Below are 13,748 nucleotides of genomic sequence, written 5' to 3' on the forward strand. Positions count from 1 at the left end.
ACAAAAAAACCGCCTTTATTTATAGCATTTTGGGCTTTCTGAGTGTAAATACTCCCACGATGGTCAGTTTCAAGCTACTAGAGGGACAGTGCGATGACTCACTGAATGAGTGCTGAATTTAAAAAAGATGCTAACAATTGGCTTTCCCAAACCAAGAGCAGGTTCCAGGAAGCTATGAACTGAGCTCCAGACAGCAGATTTTCACGAAGGACAATCTAAACAGTGTACCTTCTTAGCTACCACACTCACCAACCTAGTGTGTTAACAAAGTTTTTATTACAACAGTGTGAAAAGTGAAAATGGTAGGTCAGTATAGTTTGTAGTTTTACTTTGCATTTTAATATGCATGTGGCTGAGGATCTCTTGATCTATTAATACATTATGTTAAATGCATTTATTATTTTGTAAATATTTAGTGTATTATGTATAAACTGAACCAATCTTTTGGTTGTTATTCAAATCTTTATGACTATGTTCTAAATAACTGAAATCTTAATCTGTTCATCTTAATATATTAATTCATACAGGAAGTGAAATATACACTGCTTATCATCTCCTTATCATATTTCACATTTTCAAAATTAACTCCTTTCAATGCCTTCCAGAAGGTAAATAAGAAAGAAATAAATCTACCTTTAAAAGCATGTAAGTGGAATCTGAAATTAGGAAACAATTTACTATAATTCCTCTTTTTTCCGAAATTTTTAAAGTAATGCGTACAGCATCAAAACACAGTATCTACACTTAACTTTCAGGAAAATCTTTTTTTTTTAATATTACTAAAGTTAATTGAGTGTAGAAATTTTATGGGAAAAAAGTCACTGAATAGTTTCTATCTATCTTCCAACATACATAGAGTAACAACAACAGAGTAGAGATTTCCATCTGAGCAGTTTACAAGGACAGAGTAGAATCTTTGGGGAAATTAAATTTGTAATATCATCATTACAAACACATTTTAATAATAGATGCATTCTATATGGACTCATTTTTACATTATTAGTTGAAATTATTGGTTGCATCCTATTAGCTTGCTGTAGCAAGTTGGATATCATCCACTATTAAGTTAAAAGCTAGGAAGCCCTGGATGAAGTGGTCTTTTAAGATATTACTCATTTGTAGGGATGCCTGGGTGGCTCAGTTGGTTCAGCGTCTGCCTTCAGCTCGGGTCATGATTCCAAGGTCCTCGGACTGAGTCCCACATTGAGCTCCTTGCTCAGCCAGAGGCCTGAATCTCCCTCTCCCTCTGCTCTCCCTGCTTGTATGCTCTCTGACAAATAAATAAATCTTTAAAAAAAAAAAAGATATTGCACATTTTTAGTATTCCTTTAAGATTTATTTGTTTTGGAAGGAGAGAGTATGCAAGCAGGGGGAGGAACAGAGGGAGAAAAAAGACTCCTCAAGCAGACTCCCCACTTAATGCAAAGCCCAATGCACGCCTCAATCCCAGGACCCTGAGATCATGACCTGAGCTGGAATAAAGAGTCATCTACCCAACCAACCAAGCCACCCAGGTGCCTACACATTTTAAGTATTTCTAGTTGTGCATATAATACTTAATGAAGAGAACCTTGAACTAGACCAGACATCAGAAGTCATCCAAGATAGTCTCTAACCACAAATGTACTTAGACAAAATTTAAAACAAAGGCTATAAAGAAGAAATCAAAAAGGCAAAAATTTGAGGATTTTCCATAGAAGTTTTTTTCTGTTTTTTGTTTGTTTGTTTTTTAGTTAACTCAAGCACTGCTACCATATATAACTGGAGAGGAGGAGTCAAAAGTTTTATAGATGCATAGAACACATCTGTTGTCCAAAGAAAATACATCTGTTTCATCTCTTTTAATCAATTACCTAATTCATTACGTTATTTGACCCCCAAATGCTGTTGCTTTTCTTCTGTTCCACCTCCTCCAACCACAACCCCCACCTTTTCAAACTGCAACTTTGAACAACAACCACTGTCCTAGTAATTGGTATTATCAACCAGAAAGCACGAAAAAGAAGCAGATGAAAATTAAAGTCATTGATATTTTACTTTATGGCAAGTAGGGTAAAGGCTAAAAGTGGTTGCTAAAAAGAAGTTTGGATTATTTGTAAACTCTTTTTATCTTAATTTTCTCAAAATACATGATCCACAGTACTCAGAAAAAAAAGAAACTTACCTCATCCACATTTTCAAAGGCATTGATGATGTCATAAGGTAAACAAGACAACAGATCGATCACAAACCAAGTTTTCAGATAGTTCATCCTTATCAGTTTGGGGTCAGAAATGACCTCTCCACCAGGTCCCACAAAGGTCGTGTGAAAATTTAAAACAATGTCAACCAGAAAAATAACGTCCACCACACTGTCCAGCACCAGCCAGGCTATGTTGTTCTGCTTCGTTTTGAAGGAAACATTATAAGGAACCATAATGGCGGTGTAGAAGGTAAGAATTAAAATCACCCAATCCCAAGTAGTTTTAAAAGCACAATAGTGTAAAATAATGTGTGGTGGCGTCTTTGGCGCTTCTTGCTTATACTGAGGAAGGATATCTGATCCCAGCTGAAGAACCTAAAAGAGAGATAATGTGTATATAAATGACTTGGTCATCTCTGCAATTAGTAATGAATTCAAACTTACTGGAAGTCAAACCACAGTGTATTTTTCATGACTCCTGGTATCAAGACCAGTCACATCCTATAGTTTTGTCCCTGTCTTCTGAGTTGTACCAAAAATAGTTCAAAGGAAGTTAATCTGTCTGCTCTTGTATCTGGCTTTCTCTCCACTGGCCAACTGTTGGTTCACAAACTGGTCCCCAAACACCAAGCAGAAGGAGAGAACAAAGAAAAGGAAAGACCATGCCAAATCGTTAGATGGTGGTTTAATAAGCAAGGGAACATACTTATAAGGCTTGTCACAGGAAACGGTAAGACAAGTGGACCTCCGTACCCACCCACCGGAATCTTAAAAACTTAGTAGATACCCTAACTGGATCCAGTCACATACAGTCCAAATGACCTCAACAACATCCTATTCTTTCAAGGCTATGTCCTTGGAAATGGCTCCCACTGTGGGAATGGTGGGCAGAGAGTACATTCCAAGGACTGGAAGGAATCTCCAGTTGCCTGGGTTCAGTTCTGGGATCAGCCAGCAGTCATATCCTCTTGATGACTTCCTCCAGCACCAACAATGATCTATGGCACTGCTGGACATCCACTTCTGAGATTGCTTTCTGTACACTCACTTGCAACCCTGCCTAAAATCACACATCTCTAACTGACTGTCCAACAGTTATGTGGGTGACTCACCATTATCCATTCTTCACACATACTTAGCACCTCAGGGAACATAACTTTGATACTGATGTCCTCCCCGAACCCCAGGACCACAATGCTGGTGATCTTGCTGGGACTCAGTAAGGGGTCCAATGAGTGGCACAGTGATATCAGGGTCGTAAATGTTATAGCCTGCTTTTTCCTATTCTCCCTTCAATCAGTACTTATAGAACTGTCCAGACATTGTTTCCTGTCCAGACACATGTTCACTTTGGGGAAATAAAAATTGCTAAATACTCAGGCTTGCTTCTCCATACCTTCTTGACTGACAGAAAAAAATTTTACTACAAGGTGATATGAACTTTGACTTACTCTAAGCAGGTCTAACTAAAGAGAAGAAGGGGAAAAGCAGATGACAGAGCAAGAGTAGAGGCCTGGGCAGCCCTGGGCAAAAGTAACACAGACTTTGTATTGCTTTCCAGAACCTGGACCTTGGAAATTGTGAAAAGGAGTTGAAGGAATGAGTCAGAGAGTTCTGCTCCATGCCATCAATGAAGCTAAGGCTAAGTAAACCTACGGGTTGAGGAGTTTGTAAATGGGACTTTGATAAATATTTCCAGCAGCTTTGTCATCTTATATACCCAAGTGTTCAGTGTCTCTAGGAGTAATGGGATCCAGAAGGTAGCAGTCAAAAAGTTATCATAAAGTTATAAATGCATTAAATATCTGAATATAAGAATAGATATAAACAAAAATGCCTATTAGCACATAACTCAAATGCCACAAGGCAAAACAAAACTAGCACTTCTTGAAACTTGAGGATTATCCTGAAAAGTTTCTCTTGTGCATGGAACTTATGTAACTGAAAACTAAGTATATAATACCCATTATTAATATATGAAATGTGAAAAATATCACTAGTATTCTCATTAGTTGTGTATTTTCACTACTGTTTTTTGTTTGGGGGCTATGACAACTATTTAGAAAGACTTTTATGTATTCGTCCTCATTATCAGTATCCTAGCCTTATTTCTCCCACTGGGTCTTAAATTCCTTAGCAACAGATTTTCCTACCAGGAATGTAAGCTTCGTGTTGGGATAGAGCTTTATGTAGACAGAATCATACATAATCATGGCTTCTCTTTCTCTTTATAGCCACTGGTATATCCATTCCAATTTCACTGAGTTCAACATGAAAATTTTCTTCATAGTCAATGTTCATATTTTACCATCTATATTTACACAGCCTATAGTTGAAGCACAAAGAAATCAGACTTAGAAAATCAACTTAGTGCCAGGGTGCATTTATGACCTTCATGGGCCCTAGGCATTTTTGCCTCCCTGGACCCCTTTTTCCATAAAAAAAAATAAATAAAAAATAAAAATTGCATTTTACAAGTGTATTGTTACAAAGAAGAATAAGTATTATAAATCCAACTTGTTTACCTAAAAATTCAATTTTTCCTCCTACTGTTAATAGAAATTCAAACACCCCATGGACCCTTATAAATTCTGTGGTCCCACACACTGCTTACAGACAAGCCGACCCTGCTCAGCATCCTGGTAGGATGTACAATGTCATCTCTAGAGTTGGAATGGGACCACTCCTTGGGTTAGTTTCCCTTAAATTTGGCTACAAATGAGAGAGAATCATCTGGAGAAAAATTTTAAATGATGATATACTCATACCTAGAAATGCCCCCCACCCTGACAATAATTAAAATTCATCTTATGCAATCTTTATTTCCAACACCTTTCCTGAGTGATTATAATGTACAGTCCAAGGTAAAACTCTTGTCTGATATTTCCTTAAACATTCAGGACCCGGTTCTTCAGACAGTGACTTGCATATGTAAAAGGATCCAGAAATGCTCTAAGAGGAGGAGGAGGAGAAGCAGGCCGAGAGGAAGGAGGGGAAGAAGCATGGCATCTGCCACAAAGGGACACTCATGCTTACACTTGGATCTCTCTCATATGCAGAGCACGACTTTAATCTTCACTTGGACTCTGGAGCGCTTTTATAAAGCCCTGAGTAACAATCCTTCAATATCTCACTAAGGACGCTATTCCACTTGTACTCTGAGAAGTGATGAGCCTTAGGTGGCGTGGGATGAAAACACATTTTCTGATATATTTTTGTACCAAACCAAACACGTTCCTTCTCTCTGGATATCTGAGAGCACTGACACTAATAGAATCAGGACCATGGACATGACATTGCTACAGATATATATCTCCCCCCACTGTAAAAGTGAACAGCTGAAGCTAGTCTGTGGGACGTCTGTTCCTGTGGATAACTGATGAACTGCCTGCAGAGACACCCGGATCTTTGAAACCAGGAACTGTCTCCAAACATAGGTGTGCCAATGACATTGTGATAAAATTTGTACGTCTTGGGAAAACTGCGAACCTGAACTTGAATAGCAAATCCAAATTGTCAGGTTGAACAAATTATCTGACTCCGAATAACATTTTTTGAAATAATATCCTGTTGCTAACTTGTTCCTTCTTCTGGGTCACAACTTTTGGACCAAGAGCACATGTAGATAAAATATCTTTTGAGAATCTCATTATTTCTTCATGTTCTCTGAAATCAAGCCTATGACCTGATAGAAAACAGTTCTGTGTCTGAGTCAGTTTTGTGATTAGGGATGACCAATAAAGAAACTATCACTAATCCAAAGGTGATGCAAAAATAAAACAAAAATCAGACGGGAAGAAAAAAGGAGTGAAATTTCCTCAAAAATAAAAGTAAAAAATCTATCAAGGGGAAAGAAACTTCCCACTTGATGCAGAAGAAAAAACCAATGAGTGTTTCAGGGCACTAAGTTAAAAAGTTTTCCTCTTTTCCTTCCTCTTGTTCTTGCCCAGTTGTATAACAGAAAAGAGAATAACTCTGAATAAGGTATTGTTAAGACCCAGAAGTAATCATGACTATAAAAGACAGCAGTCACAGAAATAAGCCCCTCCACTTGTGTGATTTGTAGAAAAAAGGGACAACTCAAGGCAGATAAGGAAGCCTTAAAACCAAGTAGTACTTTATAATAAGCATTATTGACAAAGGAAGTTGTATCAAATAGCCTGCTTTAAATCTTGTCCTGATTGCATATTGTCTTTCAAAATATTGTGATTATTAGTAGTAGTTAATATTTAATTATGTTAATATCTTACCAAGACTTTTAAAAACATGTTTGCACATCCAAGTATTCATCTCTCCTCAAGCTAACAGTACTATTCAGAGCAGGAAGCCTTCTAAGTGCCCCATTAGCGATGGTCCAAGAAAAACACCAGAGCCCTCCAAATTCAAGGAACATACTTTACTTCCTAACCCTCTCCAAACCATATTTAATATCTGCCACTAGTTCAGAAAGTTACTCTGGAGCTCTCCGACTCACTTTTCTCCAGCAGAGCAAACTGATGAACATAAATATTGAATTTCATCTTTCTCTTCTTCAGTAAGCTACCTCAGAACATTCTGTGAGCGCCCACTAAGTGCTCAGCCAAGTTTTTGTAGTTTAGTTAGCTTCTGGCGTCATTCACATGAGGAGGACAAGGGATGATTACAGAAGGCATGTGAACAACAAAGCTTTCTAGCTGCCCTGGAGTTCTGTCCTGAATTCCTTTTCTCTCTGGTTTCAATATACTTTCTTTGGGAAACTTCATCTAGTCCTATGGCACCAAGGCCTGCAATTCAGACCCAGAAATCCCTCTGCTTTTGTAGCATCTTTACTCAGATTTCCTATCAGGCACTTTAAACTTAATATGCCCCAAACTGAGCTCATTACCATTGCCCCTAAACCTTCTCCTCTTCTTATATTTGCCATTTTTTTAGCCAACAGCACTATCTACCCAGTTGTCTTGGACTCATCCTCTTTTTCATATTCAAGTATTATCTATCAACAAATGTGTGGACTCTAATCTTGGAGTGTTTGCTATCTGCCCACTTCCATTTTGGGGTTCCTTGCTGAAAGCCATGGTCAGGCTAGCTGATTTACTACTTAAGTCCTCTTAACTAGTTTCCCTATCTACCCATTCAACACACAGCCACTAGTTTTTTAATCATTTTTGTACCACAGATCCCTTTTGGTAATCTGGTGAAATCCATAGACCCCCTTCTTAGAATCATGTTTTTAAATTAATACAAGAAAAACATGGCATTGCAAAGGAAACCATAGGGACCAATCTCCCTTGGAGAGGTATTCTCTATAGCACAAATGTGTTCATATCCTTTCCCTAGCACATGGGACATCAACCACTGTTTCACTCTATATCACTTTAAAGTTTCCTTCACTTGATTTCACCCACACTGAACTCATACTCAAAGTCAATCAGACTTTCTCATCTCTGAGCCTTTGCACATGCCGGTCTCCCTGGCAGGAATGACCTGCAGTCCTTCTTTACCCAGGTCTCGTATTTTTCCTTCAAGACTCACTCAGCCCAGGTTTCCTCTCACTCAGGTAAGCCTCCCTAGAGCCCCAAATCTAGGTAAATGCTCTTGTGTGTGTTCCCCCCTGCACCCTAACATTCTGTTTATCACATCCTATTATCAGTTTCTTCTGCTTGACCTTTCATTCCTTGATGGTAGAGCCCACTGCTTATTTGTCTTCACATCCTTTATAGAGAACCAGGCACAGAAAAAACTCTCAAAGAGTGTGTGCTGCGTACATCAACTGATGAGATGAGTGAACGTCCTAACTCATTTACTCAAAGAAAACCTCACCCTCTACAAATACCACTTGGGATGTCATGAATTAGTTTCCCATTTCAAAAATAAGAGAAAATACAAAGATACATTTCAAATTTCTGTAATTCCACAGGGGAAAGATAATGAGAAGATAAGGACTTGTAAAATAATCACCAGAGCATCTATACTGAATCATTTGGGGGGAAAAAATGTACCACACCCACGATCTTGGGAAGGAAAGCTAGTCTCCCACTTACTTCAGCTAATCTTGAATGTTTGTGGACCACCTCTGTTTTATTCATTGGCGTGAGCTGCTGCAAAACACTTCGGCTATTTGTCAAAGCCCGCGTCAATCGGGCAAATTTTGTCCAACCTTAAAAGAAAGGAGAGAAAGTCTCAGTTTTTCACATATAATGAATATGGAAGCCAACATTCTTGCTAATATTCAGAGGATCTCAGAAATCACATAACATCCAGCACTAACAGAAGTATCAATCTAAAGCATTTTATTTCTGCATAGACATCATCACATTTCAGGTACAGCTATAAAGTAATGAGCAATTTCTATATATGACCTTTGTGTTTTGCTCATACCTATTACGTCATCTCAGTAACCAAGGTACAGCTGCCCACAAAACTCTGTGCTCCCCCTTGCATTATATAGACTTGTTACCAGAATGCAGCTGCCCAGCCAGGAAGACCCTTCCCAGCATTCCTTGCATCTAGCTATGTCCATGTCCCTAGTTCTCATCAATGGAATAAGAGCAGAAGTGATGTGGGTCACTCCTACTCATGCACATGCTGCAACATAAGAAGCAAGTAAGACTTCTCTACACTTTCTTCCTCTTTCTACCAGCTGGATGCAAGTGACAACAAGGCCCCAAGGAAAGGTAAAGCACTGAATCAGTGCATGGGAGATTGTCATATGCCAAGGATCACCTGCCTTGGACTGTAATGGGAGCAAGAAACATGCCTCTGTTGTGTTAAGCCCCTGAAAGTAGGGGGTGGGGGACATTTAGTAGAACAACCTAATGAAAACAGTTCTATTGTGCATTGTGTGGAGATAGATATGCATAAGAAAATGAAGCCCAATTTTGACAAATCTCACCTATTATGGTTCATACCACACTTCCATCTTTCTTGTTACATAGACAAATGTTATTTCTCTCTTAACAACTACAGTGATAATCTAAAGATCATTCCTTAAATATTGAGAATCTCTAATATTGTTTTCTGAAAGAGTAGTAATTTTAACTTCTGGGAGAAAGGGATGTGAATTTAATAAGGGAGAAATTTCTTCGGAGGCCTCAAATTTCCACTATTAAAATAATTAATTTCAAGGAACTGTCAAGGAGATGTGAATAAGTGTAGCAAAACTAACCACACTCCAGTCCTATCTCAATTATCCTTTCTCTAGATATCCTAAAGACTCTAATTTATTCAAGATTCCATTAAGACCTTTTGATAATTTTTATGCTATTGTTCCTAACTAGGTTATCTGTCAAACAGTTCCTTAACAAGGAAAACTCCTGATGGTCCCAAGGAATGACTGTAAAGGAAATAATAAAATTTCAGACAATGTGACAAAAGATGAAGGAAGAAATCCTGGGAAGACACCTGTCAGATGTCTTTCAAACTCTACTAGGTAGATGATATCATACTTTAATAACATTCTTCAGGCTAATTCTGACTTCAGGTAAGATTTGTGTTTCCTCACCAATTCAGCTCTGTCTATGGTATGCAACAAATGGATTAGAAAATAAGTAAACTAGCATCAGTTGATAGAAGCCCCTTAATTCTTTATTAGTGGACTTTATACTAGTGACTAGAAGAAAAAAAAAAATGTTAGCCTTTGGGAATGTAACCCTAAGACTAACCCTGTGTAATGTGCTTAAAAAAACAAAAACACAAAAAACAAAACAAAACAAACTTAACATCATTGTCAAAGACAAATATGCAATCTATATCACCAATCTAGACTTTTCTTCTGAGCACAAGACCTATCTAGTATCTAGCCAGCCATTAGCCACCTCTTACTAAGATACTCTACAGGCATCTCACACTCAACATGCCCAAAATTGATCTCATCATCGCCCTCCATTTCCAACTCTGCATTTTTCGTGTATTCCTGGACTTGGTGAATGGGCCCACAATATTTCTGTTGCCCAAATCAGAAACTTGAAATTCATCCTCCTCCTTCACTATTATCTGCACATCCACATATCCAGTCATCTCTAAACCTTATAGGCTATAACTTTTTAATAAATACTCAAGCTGAATTTCCTCTCTCCATCCCTATATGTCAAGGAGCATATCATCTTCCATCTAAGTTAGGAGGCAGCATCTTAAAAGACTATACTCTCTATCTGCTCTCTGACCAAGCAACTCTCTACATTGCTGCCAAAGTGCTTTCTAAAGCACACACGTGGTCCATGCCCTTCCCCTATTTCAAACTCTCTAAGAAATCCCTGGAGGCATTGAGGATAATGTTGCATATCCTTGGTATACAGGTGATTTAGTTTCTGATCCCAGAGGTCTGCTCTGCATTCATCTCCTTCTACGTCTTCATAAATACTCTGTATTTCAACCTTGTGAAAATCAGTAGCAAATTTTAAAAAGAATAAATTCAAAACTATAACTAAATCTGCTAGGAATTCTCTGTACATCCCATGATATTCAGTACTTCCCGGCTTCATGCACTATATCACTCTGCCTGCCTGAAATGCTTCCCCTGGCCCCACCTGTCTAGCCAACACTTTACTGGTACCTCCAGACTCAGTTAAAGCACTATCTCCTTCCGGAAGCTTCTCTGATCCACTCATAAGAGAAGTACCCTCCTCTGTTCTTGCACACCATAAGCTACATATCTCACATGGCACAAGCAACACTTATGCAGTTGTTAACATGTCATCCGTTCTCACTATTGTTCTCTCCGTATTCAGCACTTGATCAGGTCCCGGCCTAAAACAGGCCATTAATTAACTGATTAAGGCTTATTTGTAACTTTAAAAATCAGATCTAAAATAAGCCCCATTTTGTTTTATCATCATTGGGTTTGGTATGGTTTCCCTTTGTTGGGTAAAAGTGGTAAGGGTCCCTTCAAATAACAGTAACAATGTTGGCAACTGAAATATTTCCTGTGATCATTTTTCTTTCTTACTTTGACTGGGTATTAGAATTGCACTAAATATTTCTAGAAACTTACAAGGCAATGTTATATTTATTGAAGCTTTCTTTTTCTAAGACAAGTGATGTTACACATCTTAGTACATCTGAGTGTCAGATTTAGTAAGAAGCCCATTTTTATTCCCAGAGTACAATAAGGTTTGTCCAGAAAATATTCTGAAAAAAATTAAAAGATATTGAAGGAATAAATTCATTGACACATGGAAGAATACAAATCACCAGACGGCATGCGTTCTCTCATTTCCTAGGATCGTGGTTAGGGTTCAGGCTTTCTTATAGTCCTCAGTTCTAAGCAGTTAGCATCTTTTTTCAAGACCCCTAGAGCACCCATTTCTCCTCACTCTAAGCGGAGTACCTTGTCAAATGCTACTGAATAAACAGAACCTATAAGAAACATAATTGATAGCCCTCCATTTCCCTTCTGTCCCTCCATCTCTAGACCCACCTCTATGGCACTGATTCTTGCCTGCACCTTTGTCATCTCAAAGTATTAGACATTTGCTCTTTTCTGATCATGCATATGTTCTATTCAGGGACATTTAAGTAGTTTCTAGATTTTTCGCTATCCCTAACATCACCACCAGTAAATCTCCTTATGCCTATCCCCTTGTGTCCTTGGACACATCTGGAATGGCCTACATTATTAACTAAATTAGTTCAGTTGGTCCGTCATCAACCCCCACTACACGGTCAGACTTTGAAGAAGTTCAGCAGCCATGCTGTCTAGGTCAGAAAAGAAAAGACACATCAGCAGTTCTAACTTTTCCCAGCGATACATTTACTGATCTCACCTTTACAGAGACCTCACTGGTGTAACTGATTATTCAGCACAGTTCGCTGATGTTACTTGGATGTGGTCGATACAGGGTAATGTGAACAGACATCTGAATATGAAGAGCCTAATACTCACTCTATGACTTGTTCGTGGAATTATGAGAACATTCGTTCTCCTAAAAGCTCAGATGCCAACTCCTTCTTAATAAAACATTAGTTTAGCTCTATTGGGTTGCAATTAACCTCTCTGTCATGCACTGCCTAATCTTAAAAATAAGAGGAAGTCACAGAGGCAGTTAAATCAATCTATTAGACTGCAACACAAGATTCTAATCTATACGAGAAAAGCTTAGGTAAACAATTATACTCTTGGACAAAGAGACTACATGGCATAATTACTCATTTTTCATCTGTTGTTTCCTCTCTAAAGAAAACCATTGGCTTCCCACAGGGGAAGGTTGCTATTTTTGCTGTTAGCTTCATTCTATAAGAATTTTTTGTCTCAATTATTGGCATGAAGATGACATAACTATTTGGCACAGGATATTTCACACTGTGAGTGTCTTGGCAGTTTTGGAATCTGTTTGAAAATATCCGTACAGGATAAATGGGCAGAGATTTTGGCCCTCTCTTTTAGAACACATATGGATAATCAACAGAATGGATTTCTTGGCTGTCGTTTTTCCCCTTTGTATTATCACAAATGATGAATCAGGTACCATCGACTAATTATCTAAGCAATAGTTCCAAGACTTCAGTACCAGGAACAAAAGATAGCAAAAATTCTTTGCCCCCTTAAATTATTATCAGTAAATTTCTTGGTTCAAAGCAATTCAATTCTGTCAGAATCAGTGTTCGTGACTTGTGCTTAATTGCTGTATGAAAAAAGGAGAGCAGGGTGTTGGGGCGACCAAACCACAATAATAAGTTTCCACTGGAAAGGATGAGACAGTATGGTGCAGTAGAGAGAACATGGGACTGGCAATCAGTCACACTTTGTATGTCAGGATCTTCAACCTTAAAATGGATATAATGATACTAATTTTCAGAATTATAGGGAAGAGCGATAAAGAATGTAAAGTTCCTGACATACAGTAACTACTCCATCAAAACTGGATTCCTTCCCTTTCCATGGTTTTTACTACCATCCATCATGGTAGAAATCAGAGGTATCATGGATATCACTCAGTGCCATTCTTGTTAAGGGGAAACAAAAATCAATGTAGAATGAAGTTTTGGTACCATAAGATTCATTATGAGGAAGAGGTGCACTCAGATTGGTTGGCTGCCATCCTGTTATAGCTACTAACCCAGGTACAATTTAGAAATAAAATTCCGAATTAGCCAGTTTACTCAAGTCTTTGAACCATGTATCTGAGTTTCTTGGTTAAAATACCAAATCAAGTAGGAAATTGAACAATTCCAACCACGGCAAATCCTCGAAGGACTTGGGCCCTTCCTCTAATAACCGGCCCCTTTTCACATTAAGAAGGTCAAATGTAAAGTGCTAAATAGTGGCTGTGGGGGCACTGCTTCTTTGTTAATAATCTCAAGGGGAAACCTTTCAATGTTTCAACCATTAAGCATGATATTTCTGTAGATATATTTGCAGATGCCCTTCATCAAATTTATTAAATTGTCTTCTAACTCTGAAGAAGAAGGAGGAGGAAGAGGAAGGGGAAGGGAAGAGGAAGGGGGAGAGGGAGGAAAAAGATGGTAAAAATACCCTTGCTCTGGGAGTAAAAGTCCCATTCTAGCCTGCTAATGTGTGGATTCACTTGTCTATTCTGTATCTTACAATATTATTTCCTATGTCCTAGATAGAACTCAATTACCTAATTAT

At 38.3% G+C, this 13,748-nt stretch overlaps 1 protein-coding gene across 1 annotated transcript in view; it reads right to left on the bottom strand.

Annotated features, from left to right (window-relative positions):
* The window catches only part of KCNH5 (potassium voltage-gated channel subfamily H member 5), a 302,979-nt gene that overhangs the window by 233,666 nt on the left and 55,565 nt on the right, over positions 1–13,748 (bottom strand). Inside the window, exons 5-6 of the mRNA XM_004738891.3 lie at positions 8,203–8,318; positions 2,165–2,557 (exon numbers count right to left, since the gene is read on the bottom strand). Of these exons, the coding sequence (XP_004738948.1) occupies positions 2,165–2,557; positions 8,203–8,318 (509 nt within the window). The remainder of the gene's footprint in view (positions 1–2,164; positions 2,558–8,202; positions 8,319–13,748) is intronic.

This window comes from Mustela putorius, unplaced genomic scaffold (genome assembly GCF_011764305.1).
Source record: "Mustela putorius furo isolate JIRA1106 unplaced genomic scaffold, ASM1176430v1.1 tig00000129_pilon_pilon_pilon, whole genome shotgun sequence".
Lineage (NCBI taxonomy): Eukaryota > Metazoa > Chordata > Mammalia > Carnivora > Mustelidae > Mustela > Mustela putorius.